We start from the raw sequence: 26,765 nt of genomic DNA on the forward strand, positions 1-26,765 counted from the left end.
GAACCTTTCCTTCTCATTAGGTGGCCAAAGTATTTGAATTTCCTCTTCAGGATCTGGCCTTTTAAAGAGCAGTCAGGGTTGATCTCCTCTAGGACTGACCGGTTGGATCGCCTTTCAGTCCAAGGGACTTGCAGGAGTCTCCTCCAGCACCAGAGTTCAAAGGCCTCCATTCTTTGGCACTCAGCCTTCCTTATGGTCCAACTTTCACAGCCATACATTGCAACTGGGGAAACCAGTTTGTGCCTTTATCAGTCTAGGTGCCTTTATCAAAAGGCAACTCTTTTCTTTGTCTTTCCTTGAAAACGTCAGACTTGAAGAAGCTTCTTGGATGAGAAGCGAAATGTCTTCAAGAAAAAAAACAAAGAAAGTCCAGTTGCCTTTTGGGGGGAAAAAAAGCACCTTTTGGGATAACCAGGACCTGGATGATTGAGAATCTCCTTAGATGTTTCCCCAGCATTCTTCTACTCCTTCAGTAGCTGCTTGAAAGGCATGGCTACATCACACTAAACAACATGTGCTTCCCAGGTCCATAAGTCCACCCACAGTCAAATTAGATCTGTAATTACTTTTTGAGCCTTTCCATTTTAATTTTTTTTTTGGACAGCTGATAAAATAAGAGTCTTGTGTTTCTGGCTTCCAGGTTATAAGGGGAGGGGCACTGTTACCCCCAGGGGGCGGTGTGGGGGGGCAGCCGACCACCCAGTTGTTGCATTGAAAAGCTGTGATGTGCTTCTTTCTCAGAGTGGCCCCTAAAGAATTCTTTAGTGTTCTTCAGGTTTGCAAAGCAAAAGTGGCTTTTTGGAAATAAAAGGAGTTAAGTGAAGCAGGCTTCTTTAGAAAAAGTGGCTACTCTAATTAAGGAACATTAGCGTCCTTGTCATTTTGGCATTTAAAATGAAATGGTCAAGGAACTGGTCTCTTTGAATGAATGAATGAGCTGGAAGAGACCTTGGAGGTCTTCTAGTCCAGCCCCCTGCTCAACCAGGAGAACCTGTATTATTTCAGATAAGTGACTGTCTAATCCCTTTGTTGTGGTCCGTTGGCAGCCTGCGGAGATGGCAGCAGAGTCGGACAGTGGAAAGGAACATGGGCCAGTCTGGGAGTCTGGGGAGGACTCAGACGAGGGTCCTGCATCTGATGCAGACATGGGGCCAGAGCCATCTGGGAGTTGTGGGCTGACTCCGGAGCCTCCAGAGTCTGGCAGCAGCGAGGCAGAGGAACAGGGGGAGCCTGTTCTCAGTGTGTGTGCGTGCGTGCAGAGCTGCCAGAAGGCAAGAACAGTTAAGACAAAAGGGGCGACTCGGGAGTAAGGCTTGGAGGTGATTGGCCCTCCCATAAGATATAAAGGAGGAGCAAAAGGACAGGAATCTTTGCAGGAAGCAACTTTGTTCGTACTGGTCCTTTTGGCCTCGTATAACTATTTGGACATTTAGTCGTTGGCAGCATTTCAAGGAAGATAAAGGTGCGTGCTTATCAGACTTATCCTGAAGGACTTTGGCAGACTTCCATAGGACTATTTACAAACTGTTTCAGACTCATTACAGGCTTTGAATGAATAAAATTCACAGCCGTTGAAATAAAGGAAAAAGGGTTTGGGGACTAACGTGTGTTTGTTAGTGTCTCCATAATCTTTGGTCAGAACACACTTCTTAAAAACCTCCAGTGATGGAACGCCCATGGTTTCTAGTGGCAAGCTGTTCCACTGGTTCCACCAAGGCAGGAACATTCCTCAGAGAACACGTTTATTGGACACATCATATCGGCACAGCCGGTGAAAACCAACTCTAAAAGTTTCCCGTGGTTACCTTGTAATTGAAAGATCAAAAGTTTCTCCTCCCCAGGTGTTCCAGGTCACATTGTCCAATCAAAGCAGTTGGCGGGCTCCCTCGACCACGACTTCTGCTCCTCCTCCTCCTGCCACCTGTTGGGATGACCTTGGTTCCCACGGGAGAGCTCTTTGTTTTGTCTTCGAGACGGTCTAGCTGTTTCCCCCTCATCCTCCCCCCATAGTGCGTGGCAACTGTGAAGCAGCACAAGATGGTTTCAGCCAGGTTGGATTCAGAGTTGAGAGTCCGATCAACATGTAAACAACATTCCCCGAATCAGGAAGGTGGGACACAGAGCAGCAGTTATCTAAAACTATGAACGCAAGGTGGTCTCTTCAAGAGGAGGTATACCATCCCCTCTTTTAAGGCTGGAGGCACTGTCTTCAAACATACCTCACACTACAGCTTGGAATCAACCAGAAGTGACCCCCAAAGCCATTTAACAGAGTGGAAGGGACCTTGTAGGTCATCTAGTCCAACCCCAACCAAGCAGAAGACCAACACCAGTTCTGACAGATGGCAGTCCGGTCTCTTTTTGAAAGCTACCAGGGATGAAGCTCCCACAACTTCCGAAGGCGAATTCTGTTCCATGGTTTGATTGTCATAAATGGATTGACTGTCATAAAAAAATTCTTCTTATTTCCAGCTTGAATCTCTCCTTGTTCAGTTTCCATCCATTATTCCTTGTCTGGCCTTCAGGTGCTTTGGAAAATAGCTTGACCCCCTTCCTCTCTGTGGCAGCCACTTTCATAACTTGGGAAGCCAGATTTATCCTCAAGAGGCCCAGTAAAAGAAGTTGCAAAAATAAGGATAGATGGAAGCTATCTGGAGGCCTTGAGTTGTCCATCTCTCTCTTTTTTTCAGGCTTGTTTCAATAGTTTATTCCATTAACACAGTCAGCACAGGATCCCCAACCCTAATTGCAATATTTTTATTTATGCTCTTACAGATTGCCGCTTCCTCAAATTCCCACTGAGCTGCAGATTGTCAACTAAAAAGATATCCTTTTGGTCTTTTTAGCTGCCAGCAGACAGAGAGTGGGAGAAAAGAGTGCATTTCTCAAATGCCTAGATAATAGCCCTGGCAGCCCAAAGTTGTCAGCGCGCAAGAATATTACTGGAGAGCATGTTTGATGACTTTGGCTATGGATGTGTCCCATTGGAGAATACACATCCAGAGGGTGGGGGAAGACCAGGGTCAAGGGGGAAAGGAATGATGTATTTTAGTGTCAGCGGCATCCAGCTAACACCAACATGGCCACTTCTAAAAATAAATCAATTTTCTTTTCTCTGAGAGATGCGGCTAGAGACTTGTGAGTTGAATGGGGGTGGATTTGTTGGAGTCCTTGCACAGATCATTTTGCTCAATGTTCGCTCTATAAGTTAAACTTGGAGATTGTTGTTAAGGTCTGTAACCCTCAAATCCTGACCCGGTATTTTCCCTCCCTCCCTCCCTTCCTTTCTTCCTCTTAGGTACTGCTTATCATAAGTGGGAATCTAAGCTTCCTCAACTGGTTGACCATCGTGCCCAGCATAGCATGTTTTGATGATGCCTCCTTGGGGATCTTGTTTGGTTCCAGCAAAGGATCACTGAAGACCCACGTCCTGAAGATACAAGCGGAAGAGGCAGCAGGGAAAACTGGACCTTTACAATACGGTATGTTATTTTCTTCTAGGCTCAAAGCAACACAAATGTCCCTTCCAGGCATATTTTTGACTATCATGTCAGGGAAATCCACACAGATGGTTACAGGAGTTTCGTCTGCAGCATAATAATAATAATAATAATAATAATAATAATAATAATAATAATAATAATAATAATAATAATAATAATAATAATAATAATAATAATAATAATAATAGAATTTGTCTTCAGTGCATAAGCTCTCATTGTAAATAAAAGCTATAAGTGACAAATCATGATCTTAGTCATCATAAAAATACATTCATCATAAATCATAAGCTATAACATTTAGTGATAAGTCATAGGATACTAAATAAGCAATCAGCATAAATTGTACTAGGAAACTAAACAAAACAATATAAACTGTAAAGATGCAAGCAACACAACTGCACACCAGAACAACTAGACACAAGGACATTTTTTTCTCAAATAACATCAGTCTGCTAAACAACTAATTCCCACAACACTGTCAAACTATTTATATTTAGTAAGACTGTATTACTATTATTCTTCTCGTCCTTCCTATTACCTATCTCTTCCAACTTATAACTATAACTGTGTTGCTTGTATCTTTACAATTTATATTGTTTTATTTGTTTCCTACTATGATTTGATTGCTTATTAGTAACCTATGACTATCACTGTTGTATCTTATGATTCTTGATGAATGTATTTTATTATTTCTTTATAGACACTGAGCTTATGTACCAGAGACAAATTCCTTGTGTGTCCAATCACACTTGGCCAATAAAGAATTCTATTCTATTCTATGCTATTCTAATCATAGGTATAAAAGGAGATAGGTAATAGGAAAGGTGAGAAGAATAATATTAATGCAGTCTTACTAAATAAGAGCACTTCACCAAGACTGCCATTGGATACCTAATCCACTTCAAACAGAGGGGAATGTGATGTTTGCGAAGTTCCTCCTGTTTTAATATTTTGCAGCCGTTTAACTGATCAGTTAGGGGACGCGGTGATTCAGTGGCGAAGACGCTGAGCTTGTCGATCAGAAAGGCCAGCAGCTTGGCAGTTCGAATCCCCAGCGCCGCGTTATGGAGTGAACTCCCATTCCTTGTCCTAGCTTCTGCCAACCTAGCAGTTCTAAAGCACGTAAAAAATGCAAGTAGAAAAATAGGGACCACTTTGGTGGGAAGGGAACAGTGTTCTATGTGCCTTTGTCATTTCATCATGCCAGCCACATGACCACAGAGATGTCTTTGGACAGTGCTGGCTCTACTTCGGCTCCGTGATGGAGATGAGTATCATCCTCTAGAGCTGGAAACGACTGGCACGTATGTGCGAGGGGAAACCTTTACCTTTACCTTTAACTGATCAGTTAAGCAGGACTGGATAGGAGACCATTAGCTTATCCTACTAGGCTGGACTCAGAAGTCAGGAAAAACCTATCCAAGGCAGCTGTGTCCATGAAGGCACCACCGATCAGTCTCATCTCAGACCTAACTTTTCTTCTTAATCCACTAAGCCTTTCATTTCATTTTAAAGAGACAGACTTTAAAATGATGTGATGTGCTGTAAATCTCAGACCTGGAACTGGCTGAAAAATAGATTAAAAACTAGGTTCTCTGTAAAGAAGGCTTTAGTTTTATGTAGAAGGAAAAAGAAGAGACGAGAAACCAGGCTTTAGTTTATTTCTAGCCAGATTTATTCCATTTGCATTGGCTGCAGTCATATACACAGCCTCTGCTCAACCTGGAAATGGAGTTTCTAAAGTCACCAAAGAGATGAAGTCCCCACAGTACAGTTACACACACGGGAATTGGCCATGGTTAATATTATCCACATCTAACATGTGTGAATGTAGATTAGAAATAACTTTTAAAGAAGAGACTGGACAGCCACTTGTCTGAAATGGTATAGGTTCTCCTGCTTGCGCAGGGGGGTGGACTAGAAGACCTCCAAGGTCCCTTCCAGCTCTATTCTATTCTATTCAACTAGTCAACATCTCGTCTTTTCTGCAGGGAGCTACATCCGCAAAGCTGTGAATGTATCCTTGGGGGCACTGATCATCTTCCTCAGCATCCCGGTGGTTCTCAATCTGATTAGTTCCCAGCAAATCATGAATACTTCCTACAACCCCCTCAGGATCGTCAACACCTACGGAGCATTTGGAAGGTAAGATCCACAATATCTAAAGAGCATCTGGCCTGTGTCCTTGGTCTCTCTTTGAGCCATGCCTGTCGTGGCCTGTCAACCGCCAGCCCCTCCAGCAGCCGAATTGAGGAAGAGGAAGCGTGGGAGTCGAGATCAGCATCAAGGCAACCTGAGAGCTCCGAGGGCGAAGAGGGAATGGAGCTGTCAGAGAGAGAGACAGACAGACAGAGGCGGAGCCTGGGTCATCCATCAGCCTTCAGATGGAGAGTCAACACCCACCAGGTCTGGAGGTGGCTGATGAGGAAGAGGAGGGACGGCTGGGTCCAGTGCCTGACACGTGGATGCACAGAAAGCAGAGGAGAGGAGAGCAGTGGGAATCTATGGGTTGGTCCTTGGGACGGAAGAGCCACTACTGCCAGTGAGGCCGCACCCTAGCTCTGGGGATAAAAGGCAGGGGGCGGAGATGAATAGATGTGAGAGACACCTGTTCATCTTATGGATGGAGGGACTTGTTAGTCTGCCTTGAGAGAGAAACTTTTTGCTCGGGGCTCCTAATAAAGGAATCTTTGAGTTAACTTCAGAGGGTTTGTCGTGTTTGGTGAGCTGGGTCAGAACATGCCACTGTACTTTGTCAGGGGAAAGAGCAATGTCACAAAAAAAAAAAATCCATTTAAAAACACTCAAGGACCTTTTCAGGGCAGCAGAACATCTCTGGTCACAAGAGCCTTCCCAGAAGCGCAACGAAGAAGCCTTGCCTGGAAGGATGCCAAACATTCCTTCATCGTGACCACTCTTTATTGTCTACAAGATATAAAGATGAGCGGGTCAACCTGTTTTCCAAAGTACCAGAAGGGAAGACAAGAAACAGTGCTTAGAAACTAACCAAGGAGAGAACCAACCTAGAACTAAGGAAAAATTGCCCCTGACAGTGAGAACAATCAACCGGTGGAACGACTTGCCTTCAGAAGTTATGAGTGCTCCATCACTGGAGGTTTTTAAAAAGAGATTGGACAGCCATTTGTCTGAAGTGGTATAGGGTCTCCTGCTCAAGCAGGGGATTGGACTAGAAGACCTCCCGGGTCCCTTCCAACCCTCTATTTTTCTATGTTCTATGTCTTTTGCACAACTTTCTGGAAAGATCAGAGTCTGGATCCAGATTCAGCCATGGCCACTCATAGGCTTTCTTGCATCCTAGTCTCAGAATCTGAACATCTTGGAGCAGGGGTGTCCAAACACAAGGCCTATGGACCGGATCCCCCCCGCGATGTGGTCAAATCCACCTGCGGGGCCGTCCTGGAAAATGTAAGCAGCCGTCCTGCGTCTGTTGTGGCCCACTGGCCGCTGACAGAGCTGTCAGCAGAGTTGTACAGTAGCGAGGAGGTTGGGGAGGAACCTGGCCCAGTCTTGGAGGCTGAGAGGGCTCTGCATCAGAGACAGAGATGGGGCCAGAGCAAGCTGGCAATCATTAGCTGCCTTCAGGCTCAGACAGCAGTGAGGCAGGGGAGCTTCTGGAACTGGTTCCTAACCTGCGCATTGGCAGGGCTACTAGTTGACAAGAACAATTGAGAAAGCAGGGTTGACTCAGGAGTAAGGCCATACCTCAGAGATGATTGGCCCCTCCCAGGGGTGGGATTCTACCGGTTCTGTCCACCTCTGTAGAACTGATAGCTCTGAAGAGCAGCAGACAGAGGACATACATAGAACCAGTTCTATGTCTGCTGCTGCTTTGGCCTGCCTGCCCGCCCGGGCTCTCAGCTGACCTTTATTTCCTGCTTTTTTAACCACAGCTGCTTTGCGCGACACAGCTGCGGTTGAAAAAGCAGGAAAAAAGTGCTTGCTCAACCGTTGCGCACCTGCGCGCAGCGCTGCTCAGCTGTCCAGGCAGCTAGCTGACGACGATATATGAATGCGAATATCATGCGAAGCACACATGCACACGCAAAATGTAAAATCACCGAACCGGTAGTTACACTGGTCAGATCCCACCCTTGGCCCCTCCCATGTGACATAAAAGAGGAGCAAACAGGACGTGAGCTTTTGCAGGAAGCAATTAGTTCATCTGATCAATTCAAGCTTTGAAAAGTCCTGTTTGACTCTGTGTCAAGTTTGGCCTTGCCATGCGCTTGGCAATTAGTTCTCTGGCAGCTTTCCAAGTGCGATAAGGTAGGTGTTTATAAACATTGCCATGAAAGACTGTTTGTGAAGCCTTGCAGGCTGTGAATGAACGTAATTCACAGCCATGGAAATAAAAGAGGTTTTGCTGTAACCAAGATTGTGTTTGATGCTTTCTAAGGAAGCCTAGGTCAGAACAGTGTCGCTTCGGCCCAGTCTACCCAATGCAAAGAGGAAACATGTCAGTGTCAACTCATAACATATTTCTGTGGTCTTTTAGAGTTGCCAACGGAGAGGGAGGGGGAGCAGTGTAGCAGCTTGCAAAGCCAAAACTGCCTTCCATAAATGTTTTCATAGATAGCTTCCAGGCAACCGAAGTTTCTTCCGCGCAAAATTCTAACTGGAGGGCATGATTGATGACTCTTGGATATGGATGTGTTCCATTGGAGAATATGAATTATGATACACCCAGGGGGTGGGGGAAAACCAGGATCAAGGGTGACAATAAATTATGTGTTGCAAGAGTCGGCTACACCCAGTGTTGGACATATTAACTCCCAATAAGTCCTTTTGAATGCCGGAATCCTGACAGCCAGCAGTTTGGGGACTGGTTTCAAGCTGGGCACAGCCACCCAGTTGGCCACACCCATCCCGTTGGCCATGCGCCCCCCCAGACCCCTCCAGGTCAACCACAGCCCTGATGCGTCCCTGAATGAAATTGAGTTTGAGCCCGCTGCCTTAGAGGTTCCGTCCTTCCATCCTAAGGAGGCCAGTTTTGTATTCCATCCTCAGCCAGGTGACCTGAGGCCATCCTGGGCTCTCAAGACCAGCCTCTCCATGGAGTTATTGGGGTGGGGAACATCAAAGGGCGGAGCTGTGCTCGCTGCCAAGATCTCCTGCTCAGAAAGGATTCATGTAAAGTGATCCGTCAAATACGAACTCAATCTATCCCTTCCTTTTTCCGTAGGAATTCTTGTGACGTAGCCAACAAGGCCTCAAGCACGTTTGGCCATGTCTGGCAGGCAGCGGTCCTACAGCTTTTCACTCTGGCACTTGCAGCAAAAGCCTAATGCGAAAGAATCCCTGGTGATTTACAATCCTGAGTGATCTTTTTAACAGTCTTCCTTACAGTTTTTAGCCATCGGTCCAAAAAGGCTGACCGACTGTTTTTCCATGTTGGTTGTAACAGAATGGAGAATGTGTTTTGCTTAAGCAATTGCTTACACTCCCTGCCGTGAAGCGATTGTAATCTTGTGAAGTATGTACGTCTACGGGGAGTCCTCAAGTTACAACCACAATGGAGCCCAGAATTTATGTTGCTAAGTTGTCATTGGTTAAGTGAGTTTTGCGCCATTTTACGAACTTTCTTGCCACTGTTGTAAAGTGAATCCCTGCAGTTGTTAAGTGAGTAACACGGTTGTTAAGTGAGTCCGGCTTTCCCTGTTGACTTTGCTTAAAAGGGGATCCTGTGACCCATAAGTGGGGAAAATTTTGTCATAAATCACTTTTTTTTCAGTGCCATTGTAACTTCAAATGGTCACTAAATGAACTGTTGTAAATCGAGGACTACCTGTAGATCAGCGGTGTCAAACCCGCGTCATTATGGAGGCATCACATGACGTATCGCGACTTTCCCCCCCCTTTGCTAAACCAGGCATGGGCTTGGTCAGTGCCTAACACATCGGGCCCACGGGCCGGGAGTTTGACATCCCTGCTGCAGATAGTTCAATTCTAATATTTTGTGAACGCCCCGTGTAATCTTGATACCTAATCAGGACTCGGCTGGACCATCCCTTCCTTGGAACCCCGAAAGCCTTTCTCGCCTCCCCCCTAAAACTGTGTTGTAAAGTTGGACTTCCATTTAGCAACGCTGGGAAGAATAGAATAGGATAGAATATGGAATGGAACGGAACAGAACAGAATTGGAAGGGACCTTGGAGGTCTTCTAGTCCAGCCCTCTGCTCAAGCAGAAGAACCTATACCATTTCAGACAAGTGGCTCTCCAGTCTCTTCTTAAAAACCTCCACTGATGGAGCACCTACAACTTTTGAAGGCAAAGCTGTTCCACTGGTTAATTTTCCTCACTGTTAGGAAGTTTCTCCTTAATTCCAGGTTGATTAGTTTCCATCCCTTGTTTCTTGTCCTGCTCTCTAGTGCTTTGGAGAATAATTTGACCCCCCTCTTCTTTGTGGCAGGCCCTCAAGTACTGGAATATTTCTGCCCTTGCACTTAACGCGTCCCTGGGCCGCACTTGGTTGCCTCCTCAAGAGCTTCCAAAGATTCACCACACTCTTCTATCTTGCAGCATCACCAAAGAGAGAACTGAGGTTATAATCCAAGGGACTTCCAGCTCGGATCCCAATGATCCTGATGCAGTTTGGGAAGAATATGAATTCAAGTGTAAACCCGGGAATCTGCAGAGGCGGCCCTGCCTAATCAGCCCCTACCATTATCGCCTGGATTGGCTCATGTGGTTTGCCGCTTTCCAGGTGAGTATCTGTTGTGGTTCTCTGGCAGCCAGTGCGGACAGCAAAGGTATCGGACAGTGAGGACAAAAGGAACCAGTCAGGGCGAGGACTTGGACGAGGGTCCTGTGTCCGGTGCAGGGATAGGGCCATCTGGGAGTGGGGTGCTGCCTTCGGAGTCTATTACAGCAAGGACAAGCAGAAAAGAAAACTACAGAAGGGAAAATTAGAGAGAGAAGGGTATAAAAAAGGGATGAGAAAAAGGGGGGAAAGATAGAAAGGGAAAGAACTTACGAGGGACAAAAACAAGAAATAAAGAAAAAGGGGAAACGTACTAGGGTTAAAGGTATTTGCTCAGCTAGAAAACACAGAGACAATGGTTAAATTAAGTTAAAAGTGAGGATTCTGCAAAGGTACAAAAGATAGTGTTGTGAGTTAGAAATGAAATAAGTAAATAATCTATGAGGTAAAACTATTGTTATGTAATGGTATGTTTATTTATAGTTAATGCAATAATAAAGAAGAGAGGGAAACATTGCAATTGTTTCTAAAGATTGATAAAATATTGAAAAGAAATGTGAAAGTTTTATAAGGAAATTTATACCAGTTATTAGAATGAATTTGAATAATTATTTTGCTTATTAATAGTAAATAATTTATAAGATAAAACTGTATGACTATCCAATGGTATGCTTATTAACAGTTAAGTAATAATGAAGAAGGGAGGGAAATTGTTCTCAAAGTGATAGATATTGAATTTGAATGTTATGTCAAAGATGCACAAATTCAATGTTTAATGAGATTTCATATGATAATAACAATAAGATTTAAAGGTGTTGCACTTCGATTGGCAATCATAGGGGGAATTTTGCTTCTTAAGAATGTTGGAAGAGAACATATGAAATTGTAAACAAGACAGACGAAAGTATAAGTACAATGAATAAAAAGATATAGCAATTTAGGTAAAAGAAATACAATTGAATAAGCAGAAAATGAGATAACCATAAAAGAAAATTAAGGGAAGTAAAGGGAGAAATAGTGAGAAGTTGGAAAAAGAGTAATAGGTATGAAGTTGAATACATAAGATGAATATGCATATGAAATTGTGTCTGTATGGAAATGTGATAACCCAGAACCATGCTGTATTCAAATAAGATGTTTTATTTGTTTTGTTAAAACTCAATAAAACTTTATTTAAAAAAAAAGAATTAAAACATAATATAAAATGCCTAATAACTTCTAGGCTCCATTCAGTAGCATGGTCTGGTGTCTGTGGGATAGAGACAATGAATGATTGATCTCATCCGACTCTTCTCTGGTTCCTGAAGAGCAACCAAGAAGCATGAGAGAAATCATTTCCATCCTTCAGCCTCTCTCGCAACGGATTGTTTTTTGGAACTCTTCACTGCTTGATACGCAACAGTCTCTTCTGCTGGCGGCTCCTAGAAAAACTTCCTCTTTTGGGACAAGGGCCCAGATTTCCACTGGAAGCAGAAAAAGGAGGCCTAAAGCCTGTCATGGTTGAATGAGGACTTTCTGAATATTGGCACATCGGAAGTTTTATACACTTGTGGATCCATCTGGATTACCCACTTCCAAAGAGCATCAGGAGGGGGAGGAAAATGCCTAATTGCCTAATTGCTACACCAAAAGTGCTTTTAATTGTCTTTTGGGCAGCACGCCATTACTTTGCAAGAAAACATTTCCTAATTTATTATTAGCCAAATATAATCACTCTCTGCATTTTTATTCTTTCCAACTCAGCAGAATGTTGGAAAGAAATGATGTGAAGACGCTGAAGAGTCTTATCGGCAAACGCTCTCACAATTGAACAGAACAGGTCCCCCCTTGAGGGAGGGAGGCGAGTGGGGCGAAGTCAGCAGAAAGAAGTCAGCTGAGTTTGAAAATGGAGCACTTTGAAAAGGGCTACAAAGAAAAACCCTGAGCACCTCTGTTATGAACTAACAAAAACTATTTAATAAAACTTATCAACCTCATGATAAGCAGGCTTGTAATCCTGCACTTTTGATTGGCCCTTGGATAGCGAACAGGGATTGGTCCTTACGGAGCAACCTGATTGGCTATTAGTTTAACATCTCTCATTGGGCAAAAGTTAAGCATTTGGACACAAGTCATTGGTTAACGGGTCAGCAGCCAGCTCTATAAAAGGGCTGCTGCTGCCCAAGGGTTTTACGCTCTGTTCCTGATCCTTAATAAAGAGTTGAAGTTCACTAATTCTCTGACTCGTCTCAGTTCCTTGCACCCATGCCCAGAATATAATAACCTCCATGAGAAAGTCGGTTGGACAGAAATACCTAGAAGGAATACAGAATAAAAGAGTTGGAAGGACCCTTGGAGGTCTTCTAGTCCAGTGGTCGCCAACTGGTGGGCCGGGGACCACTGGTGGTCCACGAGAAAATTTCAGCGGTCTGCAGAGAACGGTCCCCTCCAAAGCGCACCCTCCCCTCAAAGCAGTTAATCCAGGCTGCATGGGAACACATGGCTGCGCCGTCCACATGGCCTGCCCACCCGCTGGCCCCCACCCTTCGGCTGAGCGCAAACCTTCAAAGCGCTGAAGTGCAAGTGGCCGGGCTTCCGGGCTCCTCGAAGGCGGAATGCTGATGCCATGCAAATAGCATGGCGCTCTCGCCCCTTCCAGCCATCTCCATCGCCGCTTCGGCCCACCTGGGCCTCCACCCCCCTCTTGCCGCAACAGCAACATTACCTTGTCCTGGCTGGCAAGGGCTGCACTGTATTTCCATGTTGCACCACCTACAAATTTGCACATTACACGTGCCAACCTCTACAGCAAGAGATTTCCAACCCCACCACGGGCCAGTCCCATATTCCAGAGCTGCAGTAGTCACAAGACTGACCCTTTGGTCATCCCGGAGCATCTCCTTCAGTCCATGGCAGGCCGATACACCCGGGTGGAGGAGCAGCTGCTCCGGGATGACCAAAGGGCCAGTCCTGTGACTACTGCAGCTCTGGAATATGGGACCGACTTTCCCACCAACGTCAGCAATTCATATTAGTGGTCCGCAGGATTTAAAATTATGAGTTTGGTGGTCCCTGAGATCCAAAAGGTTGGTGACCCCTGTATCTAGTCCAACCCTCTGCTTATGCAGGAAACCTTATACCATTTCATACCAATGGCTGTCCAGTCTCTTTTTGAACACCTCCAGTGATGGTGCACCCATAACTTCTGTTTGATTGATCTCGCTGTATAGAAATTTCTCCATAGTTCTAGGTTGCTTCTCTCCTTGGTTAGTTCCACCAATTAATTGTTCTCACTGATGGGTCAGAGGTTGGAAATAATTTGAGCAGTTGGTCTCCGAAGGTCTACCTTCTTTTATGTCCCTCCAGAACCCTTATGGGGAGAGCATTGGAAAAAGACTCCTCCAAACCTTCTATTGAATGGAGTGCTGAGCTTATCGATCAGAAAGGTGGGCAGTTCGGCGGTTTGAATCCCTCGCACCGTGTAATGGGGTGAGCTCCCGTTACTTGTCCCAGCTTCTGCCAACCTAGCAGTTCGAAAGCAGGTTAAAAATGCAAGTAGAAAAATAGGGACCCCTTTGGTGGGACGGTAACAGAGTTCCATGCGGCTTCAAAGGCGTTTAGTCCTGCCGGCCACATGACCACGGAGACGTCTTTGGACAGCGCTGGCTCTTCTTCAGCTTTGTAACGAAGATGAGCATCGCCCCCTAGAGCCAGGAACGACTGACATATATTTGCGAGGGGAACCTTTACCTTTACCTTAATCCTTCCTTCCTTGTTGGGCTTGAGCCCTTGGACTCAGCTCAGGCCACTAATATGGGAAAGAAACCAGGATTGCACCCTGATATCAACAACAATTAACCAATGGAACGGCTTGCCTTCAGGTGTTGTAGATGCTCCATTACTGGAGGCTTTCAAGGAGAGACTGGACAGCTGTTTGTCAGGGTCTCCTGCTTGAGCAGGGGGTTGGACTAGAAGACCTCCAAGGTCCCTTCCAACTCTGTTATCCTATGTTCTGTGGTGTATCTCAGATGAAGTGCTGTTCTTTGATGTTCCCTTGTCATTTCCATTCCAGTAGTTACAAGGATGTTTATCCCTAACATGTGGCACCAACAAGGAACAGCGCTGACTTCAGGGTGTTTATTTGAGAGAACACGAGGAAAGTTGAATTCCTCACGATGAAGAATGTTTGTAGTAGCAAGAACTGGCCATAAAAAGGCTTTTCAAAAATCTTCACCAAATTTGTGGGCAGAGAAATTGGATAGAAATATTCCCCCCCCCCCCCCAAATTTCTCTGCAGGAAGCAGATACTCTCCAATCATTTCTGAAGGACAGAGCTCAACCTTAGCAGTGACAGTGGCTCTTTGACCAAAAAAGCCCCCTAGAAATTTCCCCCAGGATTTCAAGAAAGCATGGGAAAAACCAGGGAGGTTAGAGATGGCTGGACAATAATGGGAACCCTTTGCTGTTTCATCGCTCAGTACCAACAACAACCACATTTTCGGTGTTAGGAAAGGTGCCCAGGTTCCACTGCAAAGGCTGGGCTTGAGTTTGACCCACATGTTCAACCTTTTCAACTTCCTCCTAGGACGGGGTGCCAAAATCGATTTAAATTGATGGCTGCATCAGGGTTGTGTTTTACCTTGGGGAGGAGGGGCCAGGGGGCATGGCCAGGGGGCGTGGCTAGCTCAACGTCCATTTTCGGCTGCAACGCCCTTCTGCAGCCTATTGCTAGTGAAAAGGAAGCTCGGGGGCATGCGTGGCTCTCCCGAGCTCCGTTTTTGTTTGCAGAGGCATCGGGGGCTGGTCCTTTGCTGTTTCCAGGGCAATACAGCATATATCAAAGATGTATCAAAGTCTATCAATACAGGATATATCAAAGTCTATCAATGCAGAATATATCAAAGATGCATCAAAATCTATCAATAAAAGAATATATCAAAGATGTATCAAAGTCTATCAATACAGAATATATCAAAGATATCAAAGTCTTATCAATACAGAATATATCAAAGTCTATCAATACAGAATATATCAAAGATGTATCAAAGTCTATCAATACAGAATATATCAAAGATGCATCAAAATCTATCAATACAGAATATATCAAAGATGTATCAGTGTATCAATACAGAATATATCGAAGATATCAAAGTCTTAACAATACAGAATATATCAAAGTCTATCAATACAGAATATATCAAAGATGTATCAAAGTCTATCAATACAGAATATATCAAAGATGTATCAAAGTCTTATCAATACAGGATATATCAAAGTCTATCAATGCAGAATATATCAAAGTCTATCAATGCAGAATATATCAAAGATGTATCAAAATCTATCAATACAGAATATATCAAAGATGTATCAAAGTCTATCAATACAGAATATATCAAAGATATCAAAGTCTTATCAATACAGAATATATCAAAGATGTATCAAAGTCTATCAATACAGAATATATCAAAGATATCAAAGTCTTATCAATACAGAATATATCAAAGATGTATCAAAGTCTATCAATACAGGATATATCAAAGATGTATCAAAGTCTATCAATACAGAATATATCAAAGATGTATCAAAGTCTATCAATACAGAATATATCAAAGTTATATCAAAGTCTTATCAATATAGAATATATCAAAGATGTATCAAAGTCTATCAATACAGGATATATCAAAGTTATATCAAAGTCTATCAATATAGAATATATCAAAGATGTATCAAAGTCTATCAATACAGAATATATCAAAGTTATATCAAAGTCTATCAATACAGGATATATCAAAGTTATATCAAAGTCTATCAATTCAGGATATATCAAAGATAGGAAGTGGCTTGGCTAAATTGCTCACTTGGGTTACCCCTGGCTTCACAGGGAGCTGAAAAAACTACAAGGCCTGTGGTTGACACCACAGTTGTGGCTCCAAATTCTGACTCGGTATGCGGACTTGGTCCTTGCAACACACTATGGCAACACTCTACTTGCCAATTCATAGCTCTGTTTGACTTTAGTGTAGAACTGATAGGAAGCCACGCTGTTTCTCTGCTCAGTTTAAGGTTGTAGAATTTAATGCTTCTGAGGACACCAGGCAGGGGAGCTTTTTCTAACCTGTCTACAGGTGTAATCCTCGACTTACAACCACTCATTTAGTGTCCGCTCCAAGTTGCAATGGCACTGAAAGAAGTGACTTATCATGGTTTTTCACACTTACAACCGTGGCAGCATCCCCCATGGCCACACGATTAACATTCCAACGCTTGGCCACTGACTCATATTTATGACCGTCGCAGTATCCTGGGGTCGTGTGATCTCCTTTTGCGACCTTCCGACAAGCAAAGCCAACGGGGAAGCCAGATTCACTTAACGACTGTGGCCAGAAAGGTTGCAAAATGGGGCAAAATCCACTTAACAACTCACTTAGCAACAGAAATGTTGGGCTCAATTGTGGTCTCAAGTCAAGGACTACGTATAATCAGTTTATCGCCCCCAACTCTAATGAATGCATGAAAGATTTGGGGGGGGGGGGTTCCGTGTATGGTAATGCACTGCTTTTATCTTTTATTATTCAGAGGCTTCCAGTTGACCTGTTTGGCTTAAAATCCGCTTCATGCGCGTCGCTTCTCAAAATGTGTGTTTTCTCCCCTTCTCCTTGCTCTCTTTCTCCGTAAGACCTATGAGCAGAACGAATGGGTGATTCACTTAGCCGGGAAACTCTTGGCCAACGAGAAGGAAACGTTGTCTCTTCTGGCCTTCAACCCATTTGAGGACAAGGCACCACCCAAGTAAGTCCAGTTTTTAAGGGGCATCTTCTTTTTTTTTTAAAAAAAGCTTAATAAAAGTTTATTAATAAAGAGTAAAAGAAGAAAAAGAAGAAAAAAAAAATCAAGGAAAAGGCAAAAGTGCAGAAAGAAAGAATGGAAAGAAATGGAAAGAGAAGCTTTCTGTTTCTTTTGCAGCAATATAAATAGATTTACAAAAGCACCTCTTATCTACGATTACAAAATAGCTCATTCTTTTCTATGATATTTCTTTTTCTAATCATGAAACCACAAAGCGTAAGTGCCTTTCCTCCCCCCCCACATTTTATGCAAAAAGAGCCTGTGAGGGATTTCCAGTCAGCAATAAAGAGCTTTTTTTTCCCCCGGTCAAACAAGTCAATCCAGCCATTTCCGCAAATTCCATCCTCCTCCCCAACGATTCCTCCGTTGTGGCCTTTGTCAAACTTTTCCATATTTGAGCATGTTATACTGCCGTTGTTATGCTAAAAAAGAAAGTTTCATGACTTGTTTCTAGTTGCCTATCCACCAGTCCTAGAAGAAAAGCCTCTGGTTTCAGTTGTACTTTAACCTTTAAAATTGCCATGCGTGGTGGAGACTGAGGGAGAGGAGGAAGAGCTGACAGGGAGTGGAAGTGTGGCTCCGGAAGTTGTGGAGGAGGCTGGGGAAGGGCAGAGGCTAGCCGGGCAGTCGGAGGAGGATCCAGGCCCATCCCCTCTCCATCCTAGGGCACGCAGGGAGGAGAGGATAAGGGAGAGACGTGGGCTACTGGAAAGGAGAGGGCCTTGATCCTCTTCATGGGCTGCAGCTGTGACATCTGGATAAGAGGACGAACATGCGTCTGGGCGAGCGTTGGAAACAAAGCATGGAAATATCTCTAGTTTATGGTTCCTCTCTGAGTTTGGTGTCCTTCCCAGTGTGTGTTATCTGTAGACATCCTCCAGCCCTTATCTTGCCTGGTCTGTGTTGGCTTTTTTCCCTTCTTCTTGTAACTGTTTGTGTGGGAGTTTTTTGTCCCCAGTCAAGGATATTTGGAGCTTGGAAGCAAAGTGAAGGAATAAAAGGGGCTTCACCTGTTTTTTTGTGACTGTGTTTATTTTGTATCCCATCCTGGGTCATCACAAAAATCTTCAGAATTAGTGTATACATTTGTCTCCAAAATTTTGGTGTTTTTTACATGTCCACCAAACAAAATGTCCCTTCAGGATGTTCCTTTTTCCAACAAAGATTCAAACTACTTCATTCATTCTAGAGTTTCTCTGGTGACAAATGAGGGACATCTTCTGACCAGGGAAACAGCCACACAGTGAGATCCTTTTTGTGACAATGCTGTTGCACGGATACCTTCTAAGGCAGACTCTTGTCCAGATCATAAAACATAGAATAACAGAGTTGGAGGGGACCTCAGAGGTCTTCTAGTCCAACCCCCTATTCAAGCAAGAGGCTCTATACCATTTCAGACATATGACTTTCCAGTCTCTTTTTGAAAGCCCCCAGTGATGGAGCACCTACAACTTCTGAAGGAAAGTTATTCCACGGGTTGATTGCTTTCACCGTTAGGAATTTTCTCCTTAGTTTCAGGTTGCTTTTCTCCTTGGTTACTGTCATGCCCCTGTTGGAATCTGATTCTGAGGGAGAGGTGGATCAGCTGACAGGGAGTGGGAGTGTGGCTCCGGTGGCTATGGAGGAAACTGGGGAAGGGCACAGTAGGGCTGGGCATTCAGAGGAAGACCCAGGCCCACCTGCTCTTCATCCTAGGGCACGCAGGGAGGAACAGATAAGGGAGCAAGGTGAGTTGTGTGGTTTACGGGGGAGGAAAAGGCCCTGATCCCCTTCATTGGCTGCAGCTGGGAAAACTGTTTAAAAAGGCAAACTATGCACAGCAAAGTTGCTGGAAGCAAAGTGTGAAATTATTTTGGTTTGTCAAGTCTTATCTGAGTTCTGGCATCCTTCCAAGTGTGTCTGTTTCATTATCTTTTGACGTCTTCAATCCGTTATCCTGCCCTGTCTCGTTAATTGCTGCAGTGTGGCTTGGGTTAGTTTTTATTTATAATTTATAGGTACTTTGAGTTTGGACGGAATTTCTTCCCTTTAAAAACTGTACTTGGGAGACTTTTTTCTCCAGCCGATGATAACTGGACATTGGGGGCCAAGTTGGAGGTATTAAAGGGACTTTACCTACTTTTGTGACTTGGTTGCTTTTGTGCCACGCCCCTTTGGGTCATCACGGTTACTTTCCATCCATTGTTTCACATCTTGCCTTTTGGTGCTTTGGAAAATAGTTTGATCCCCTCGTCTTTGTAGGTGCCCCTCAAATATTGGAAGGCCTTCTTTTCTCTAGACTAGACATACCCAGTTCCTGTAACGGTTCTTCATATGTTTTAGCCTCCAGTCCCCTAATCATCTTTGTTCCTCTTCTCTGCTCTCTTTCTAGAGTCTCCACATCTTTTTTGTATTGTGGTGACAAGAACTGGATGCAGTATTCCAAGTGTGGTCTTACCAAGGCTTTGTAAAGTGTGCCCATGGGACACAGCTGAATTGGGGTAAACAGCTTAACGGATTAACAGAGATGGAAGGGACCTTGTAGGTCATCTAGTCCAACCCCCTATCCAAGCAGGAGGAGACCCTATACCATTTCTGACAGATGGCAGTCCAGTCTTTTCTTGAAAGCTTCCAGGGATGAAGCTCCCATAACCTCTGAAGGCAACTTCTGTTCCATGGGTTGATTGTTCCCACTGCCAGAAAATTCCTCCTTATTTCCAGGTTGAATTTCTCCTTGATCAGCTTCCATCCATTGTTCCTTGTCTGGCCTTCAGTTGCCTTGGAAAGTAGCTTGACCCCCCTCCTCTCTGTGGCAACCCCTTAAATATTGGAAGACTTCTACCTGTCTCCCCAGGTCCTTCTCTTCACTAGACTAGCCAGGCCCAGTTCCTACACCTGGAATGCTTTTCCTCTTTCCCTCACAGGCACACACGTGTTCACACACCAAATGCAGACCTGTGAAGGAGGGAGCACATTTGCGGGACTGAATTTGTTCCCCAATTTGTTCCCTCTGGGCCTGGCATTTCGTAAAGCTCAGCTCACTCGTGTAGGTTCTCTGACAGTAAATCTGAAGAAGAATTAAGGAGTTGGAGAACAATGTTGACCTGCATTCTTTGAACACTTAAAAATGAAATTAGATTGTGGTGTGGGGTTATTGCTGCCGTGCAAGTGCAGTAAAAACAGAAAATGAAAAGCAGATGACTGGCTCGCTTCTGCAAAAAGAAAAAAAAAAGGTTACAACATGAGGTCATGGGTGGGAGTAATCTAATTGAGTGTGAAACTTGACTTGGGCAAAGGAACGTTTGCAAAACATCCGGGCACAAAGCATTAGATCTGGCTCAAGGTTCATAAGGCATTTAGTCCTCATAAAACTTAAAAGACTCCTGTTTGGGGCTGCAAGCAGAGGTGGTATTTAGCCGGTTCTGACCGGTTCTCTCAAACCGGTAGTAGTTCGGAGAACTGGCCAACCCCATCTATTCTCTGCCTCCCTTTGAGTCCCAGCTGATCGGCTGGGTCTTCTTTGGTTGCCCTGCCCAGGAGAACGGATCTGGAAAGCAGGTTAGTGGGGTGGGGAGGGAATGGGGATTTTGCAGTATCCTTCCCCTGCCACACCCACCAAGCCACGCCCGCAGAACTGGTAGTAAAAAAAAAAAATTTGAATCCTACCACTGGCTGCAAGGATTCATAAATGATTGAGCCACAAGGTTGGTATAAAGCTTTGCTCGAGTGTGAAAGGACAATTAAACCTTCAGAAACCGTGAGCACTCCAAGTCAGTGGAAGCCACCATTTTCTTCCTTAAGCATGTCGTGTGAAGGCCACCATGTTAAAGCAGCGCATGGATTATTGGATTATTCACACAGCCCCTGGGCTTTGCCAACTCTCATTTAGAGGGCCAGTTTAGCCTAGCGGTTCAAGGCCTCAGGCTAGAAACAGAAGACTGGGAGTTCTAGTTCCACCTGAGGCAGGCACCCGGTTAGGTGACCATGGGCCAGCCGCTTTCTCTCCGCCCTAGGAAGGAGACAGCGACGAAAGCACTTCTGAAATCTTGCCAAGAACATTGCAGGAACTTGTCCAGGCAGCTGCAAGAGTCAAAGAACCGATTCCAACGCACGGGAAAAGAGATACTGCCTCGTTTAGGGTTTAGTGTGTTTTGTGTGTGTGTGTGTGTGTGTGTGTCGCCAGCTACAAATTGCCCTGTGCAACTTGATCCTTCCTGACAATGTCAGAGGCTTCCTAAGCACACACTCCCTCTCTCCCACTGTCACTTCATCAAAAAAAAACCTCAACCTCTGCTCAGGCAAACATTTTGCCCACCCTGCTGGTCTCCCAATCCGTGTGTGTGTGTGTGTGTGTGTGTGTGTGTGTGTGTGTGTGTGTGCTTGTCTTTTCCCTCCCAAAACATCCCATCTGTTCCAGAGAGAAAGAGAGAGAGAGAGAGAGACAGCTGCCTCCTCCACAACTGTTTTCACCTGTCTAGAAGGTTTTAGCCTCCAGCCACAACAGCTTAGAGATGTGGCCTCTTTGCAAGCCTTCCCAGTTGGAAGATGTCATGCGGGGGGGGCTGATGGACAGGGGGGCATCTCTGCAGCACAGCTGTCCCAGCCTGGAGGAGGACCGTCCAGGCTGGGAGAGAGCAAACCTGCTCCTCCATGACAAAAAGGATTCAGGAGGCTGCAAAATCAGCCTCTGTGGAGACCGATTCTTTCCCTTCCCTTCCCTTTTTATTTTCCTTTCCTTTTTATCCTCCTTTCCTTTTTATTTTCCTTTCCTTTTTATCTTCCTTCTCTTCCTTTTTATTTTCCTTTCCTTTTTATCTTCCTTCTCTTCCCTTTTTTTATTTCCTTTTCCTTTTTATCTTCCTTCCCTTCCCTTTTTATTTTATTTTCCTTTTTATCTTCCTTCCTTCCCTTTTTATTTTCCTTTTCCTTTTTATCTTCCTTCCCTTCCCTTTTTATTTTCCATTCCTTTTTATCTTCCTTCTTTTTATTTCCTTCTTTTATTTCCTTTTCCTTTTTATCTTCCTTCCTTCCCTTTTTATTTTCCTTTCCTTTTTATCTTCCTTTCCTTTTTATCTTCCTTCCCTTCCCCTTTTTATTTTCCTTTCCTTTTTATCTTCCTTCCCTTCCTTTATTTTCCTTTTCCTTTTTATCTTCCTTCCCTTCCCTTTTTATTTTATTTTCCTTTTTATCCTCCTTTCCTTTTTATTTTCCTTTCCTTTTATCTTCCTTCCTTCCCTTTTATTTTCATTTCCTTTTATTTTCATTTCCTTTTTATTTTCCTTTCCTTTTATTTTCCTTTCCTTTTATCTTCCTTCTCTTCCTTTTTATTTTCCTTCCTTTTATCTTCCTTCTCTTCCCTTTTTATTTCCTTTTCCTTTTTATCTTCCTTCCCTTCCCTTTTTATTTTATTTTCCTTTTTATCTTCCTTCTTCCTTTTTATTTTCCTTTCCTTTTTATCTTCCTTCCCTTCCTTTTTTATTTTCCTTTCCTTTTATCCTCCTTTCCTTTTTATTTTCCTTTCCTTTTTATCTTCCTTCCTTCCCTTTTTATTTTCCTTTCCTTTTTACCTTCCTTCCCTTCCCTTTTTATTTTATTTTCCTTTTTATCCTCCTTTCCTTTTTATTTTCCTTTCCTTTTTATCTTCCTTCCTTCCCTTTTTATTTTCTATTCCTTTTTATTCTCCTTTCCTTTTTATTTTCCTTTCCTTTTTATCTTCCTTCTCTTCCCTTTTTATTTTCCTTTCCTTTTTATCTTCCTTCTCTTCCCTTTTTATTTTCCTTTCCTTTTTATCCTCCTTTCCTTTTTATTTTCCTTTCCTTTTTATCTTCCTTCCCTTCCCTTTTTATTTTCCATTCCTTTTTATCTTCCTTTCCCTTTTATCTTCCTTCCCTTTCCTCTTTATCTTCCCTTCCCTTTCCTTTCCTTTCCTTTCAGATTAGGTGAGACCAGGCTCAAAAACAGTAACTGTGAGAGGGACCTTGCAGTCCTAGTGGATGATCACTTGAATATCAGCCAGCCGTGTGGGGCAGCTGCCAAAAAAGTTAACACAATCCTGGGTTGAATAAACAGAGGCACAGAATCAAAATCATGTGAAGTATTAGTGCCACTTTATAAATCCTTAGTAAGGCCACCCCTGGAATACTGCATCCAGTTTTGGTTACCACATTACAAAAAAGATGTTAAGAGACTTTGGAAAAAGTGCAGAGAAGAGCGACTAAGATGATCAAAGGCCTGGAGACTAAAACATATGAAGAACGGTTGCAGGATTTGGGTTTGGCTGGTTTAAAGAAAAGAAGAATTAAGGTGACACGATGGGCACTATTCCAGTATTTGAGGGGCTGCCACAAAGAAGAGGAGCTCAAATTATTCTCCAAACCATCAGAAGGCAAGGCAAGGAACAATGGATGGAAACTAACCAAAGAGAGAAGCAACCTGGAATTAAGGAGAAACTTCCTAAGAGGGAGGACAATTAACCAGTGGAACAGCTTGACTCTGGAAATCATGGGCGCTCCATCCCTGGAGGTTTTAAAGAAGAGACTGGACTGAGATAGCATAGGTTCTCCTGCTTGATCAGGGGGCTGGACTAGAAGACCTCCAAGGTCCCTTCCAGTTCCTATTCTATTTCATTCCATTCTATTTCTTTGCTTTCAGCCTTCCTCCACAGAGGCAGGGGCTGCCCCAATTCCTTCCTCTCTATCTTCATTTTGACCCTTTCTCCAGAAATGCCCACAGATTTTTTTTTAAAAAAGGCACAATAGGGGTAGTTCTCAACTTATGACCATAATTGAGTCCAAAATGCCTGTTGTTAAGTGAGTCACTGCAATTGTATAACATGGTTGTTAAGTGGATCTGGCTACTCTGTGGGCTTTGCTTGTCAGAGGTTACAAAAGGGGGACATGTGTGACCACAGGACGCTGAGACCGTCATAAATATGAGTCAAACGCCAAGCATCTGAATTTGATGTACAATTTTCGTGGGGAGATTACAACGGACGTAAGTGTGAAAAAACAGTCCTAACTCACTGTTTTTTGTGCTGTTGTAACTTTGAACAGTCGCTAAATGAACTGTCGTAAGTCGAGAACTACCCGCATTATCTCAAGTTCAGCCCCACCATCTATGGGACAGGTTGAGTGGTGCCGTAGCCTAGAGGTGGAGCTCTCACCTCACAATCAGGAGGCTGTGAGTTCAATTCTAAGGAGAGGCAGGTGTTTCTCTTCTCTGGGCCCAGTGAGAATATATCGGCTGAATAAAACTATGCCTGGGCAACAGGAAAGGCATCCGGCCAGTAAACACCCTGCTAAGTCCATTCAGTTGCCCAAAACTCCACCTCGTAAAGAATTATGGGGTCATTAAAAGAAGATGATCTATGGGGCAGGGCAGGTTGGATTGTTCCTCCAAGGACCGACCCTGTAAAAGCCGGGCGCTGGGTGTGTCTATTTGGCACCAATTGCTGGAGAAAATACAATTTGCTGTGTTTTGTGGAATGAGGAAGAAACGGCAGGAGAGGAGCGAGACCTTGGTTCTCATGGCAACGTTTCTGCTTCTTGCAGGTGGGTTCGGGGAGAGCATTTCAGGTACAAGTTCAGCCGGCCAGGTGGGCAGCACGCCCAGCAGCAGAGATGGTGGATCCGTAAGAGGCTTGGGCCCTACTTCCCGCCTGTCAACCTGAAAGGACTGAAGAAGTTTTTCAAGGCTCGAAACTGGCCGGACCCGAAGCAGAATTGAGCTCGGAGATCTAGAATTACCCCCTGTTTTGTCTTTGGCCTTCCTTTGAGTTGTGTGAATTCTCTGCTCTGTTGTCAATCCTTCACAGCAGAGACGACCCCCCCCCCCCCCAGCACTCTCTCAAGCCCACCAGGCCAGGGATAAAAATCTTGCGGTTTCTTTTCTATATGTAGGGGAGTTGAGGCCGCAAAGGATGCTCAGAGCATTACTTGGAAATGAATGGGGGGGGGAAATGAAAACACTGTCCATGAGTAGGTTTTAGCATCTCTTACCGTCCTGATTAGCCTAAGAACAGGGAGCTTTCCAAAGATCAGCCAGGTGCTGACACACCAAATGCAATAATTAGATGTTAACATAAGTTAACAGGCCCCGAATGTTAGCAAAATTAGCAACATGAAGGGAGGTAACCTTTGTGATGAGAGGGAGAGCGACGGGTTGTTCAGAAGATGGAGGATTTTTCTTGAAAAAGGCCTGGAATTAATCTGACATCTGTCTAGGGCGGTTTGAATGTTTAATTTGAGAGTTGGGGTAATTACACAGAAATTGTCATATTAGGCGTAACCTTAAATGAAGGTTAGTGCTTTTCCAAGACCCAACAACTTATTTTCCACCCATCAACTTTTGGAAGAATGAGATACCCACACACACACACACACCTTATAAAAAATTAGGTTGTGGAAGCCTGGATCCAGGGATCCCAAAGTCTGTTGGTTCAACTGACTTCTGCCTGAAGTCAGCTTCATCCTTCAAGCGCCATCCATACCTTTCCTACAAAGCCATAGATGCAAAATTGAAATTAGATGCAAAAAAGGCTAAAACCTCCTGAGATTTCATGGGGTTGCATAAAGATCTAGTGCAGGGGTGTCCAACCTTGGCAACTTTAAGCCTGGAGGACTTCAACTCCCAGAATTCCCCAGCCAGCAAAGCTGGCTGGGGAATTCTGGGAGTTGAAGTCCTCCAGGCTTAAAGTTGCCAAGGTTGGACACCCCTGATCTAGTGAGACGTTGCTCCGCTCAGGAATTTTGGCCAAGCTCCTTTGCGCACAAGTGACAAGAGAAGTTAAATCCCGTTAAGGTAGGATTTAATTTTATTTTTTAGGTCCTTGGGTGCCACCTTGTGTTGATGTTGTTACTATATCAGCAGGAGAATAACTACTGTAAGAGGGTGAAGAGAGATTTCTTTTCTGCCCCCTCCTTTCCTTGTCTTATTTTCTTTTCCTTCTGATATCTTCCCCCTCTTTCTCCAGCACAGCCTCTGGGGAAACGAGGCAGCTCCCACCAAAATCTGGAATAATCCCTTGCAAAAGGCAATTTAAATCTAGTTGAGGGCTGCTGGTCAACCAATTAATGCTTGGTTTGTGAGTACAACCCATTGGTTTTTTTTTAGTATTTTTATTTGGCATCTGCTTATATTTGAGCACAGTACAAGACCAATTCTTGGGAAACTTAAGATAAACCAACCTTTTTTTTTTAAAATTCTTCATTCTAGAACAAGCAGCATTAAAATTCACCCTTAATATCCAGAGTTCAAATTCACAGAAAATGCTTTTTAAAAATCTTCTACTTTTAACAGTGGTCAAAATTAGAAGGAATTTTTCCCAGGGATTGTGTACATTCTGTCTATATCTAATGGGTATCTGGCTCTCCTTGCAGGGCGACTAGCTAGTACACAAGGACCAATCCCACTTAAAATCTTCATATCTAGAAAACCTGTTTCACGTAAAAAAAAAAAGTTGTCATTCTTTTCTAATAACATTTCCCTCTGATTAATACACCATAAACTTTATTAAACTGAAACAAGCGAGAAGGTCAAATCTACAAGTCTAATTAAAGCTACTTGTCTTCATTGCTTCATTGAAATTGCAGGCAGGAAATTCTATCTACAGGAATGAAGAAGAATGGATGGCAATTAATTGGCCAGTGACTTCTAATCCATGCAACTTCCAGCTTCAGGAGAATTAAATCCACAAATCCATTTTCCTTTATAGTCCTATTTGTGAGGGGTTATTTTT

The 26,765-nt window shown here is 43.9% G+C and overlaps 1 protein-coding gene across 3 annotated transcripts in view; it reads left to right on the plus strand.

Moving 5' to 3' along the window:
* LMF1 (lipase maturation factor 1) overlaps nucleotides 1–24,982 on the plus strand; it is a 189,246-nt gene extending 164,264 nt beyond the window's left edge. For all 3 annotated transcript variants that reach the window (XM_087973143.1, XM_087973142.1, XM_087973144.1), the window contains 5 exons: nucleotides 3,299–3,482; nucleotides 5,495–5,648; nucleotides 10,045–10,228; nucleotides 16,881–16,993; nucleotides 24,580–24,982. In XM_087973143.1, coding sequence (XP_087829269.1) covers nucleotides 3,299–3,482; nucleotides 5,495–5,648; nucleotides 10,045–10,228; nucleotides 16,881–16,993; nucleotides 24,580–24,754 — 810 coding nt within the window. In that variant the 3' untranslated portion in view covers nucleotides 24,755–24,982. The remainder of the gene's footprint in view (nucleotides 1–3,298; nucleotides 3,483–5,494; nucleotides 5,649–10,044; nucleotides 10,229–16,880; nucleotides 16,994–24,579) is intronic.
* Nucleotides 24,983–26,765: the final 1,783 nt, after the last annotated feature.

This window comes from Notechis scutatus, chromosome 12 (genome assembly GCF_049901735.1).
Source record: "Notechis scutatus isolate UNSWTSFEM ecotype Mainland chromosome 12, rNotScu1.2, whole genome shotgun sequence".
Taxonomy (NCBI): Eukaryota; Metazoa; Chordata; class Lepidosauria; order Squamata; family Elapidae; genus Notechis; species Notechis scutatus.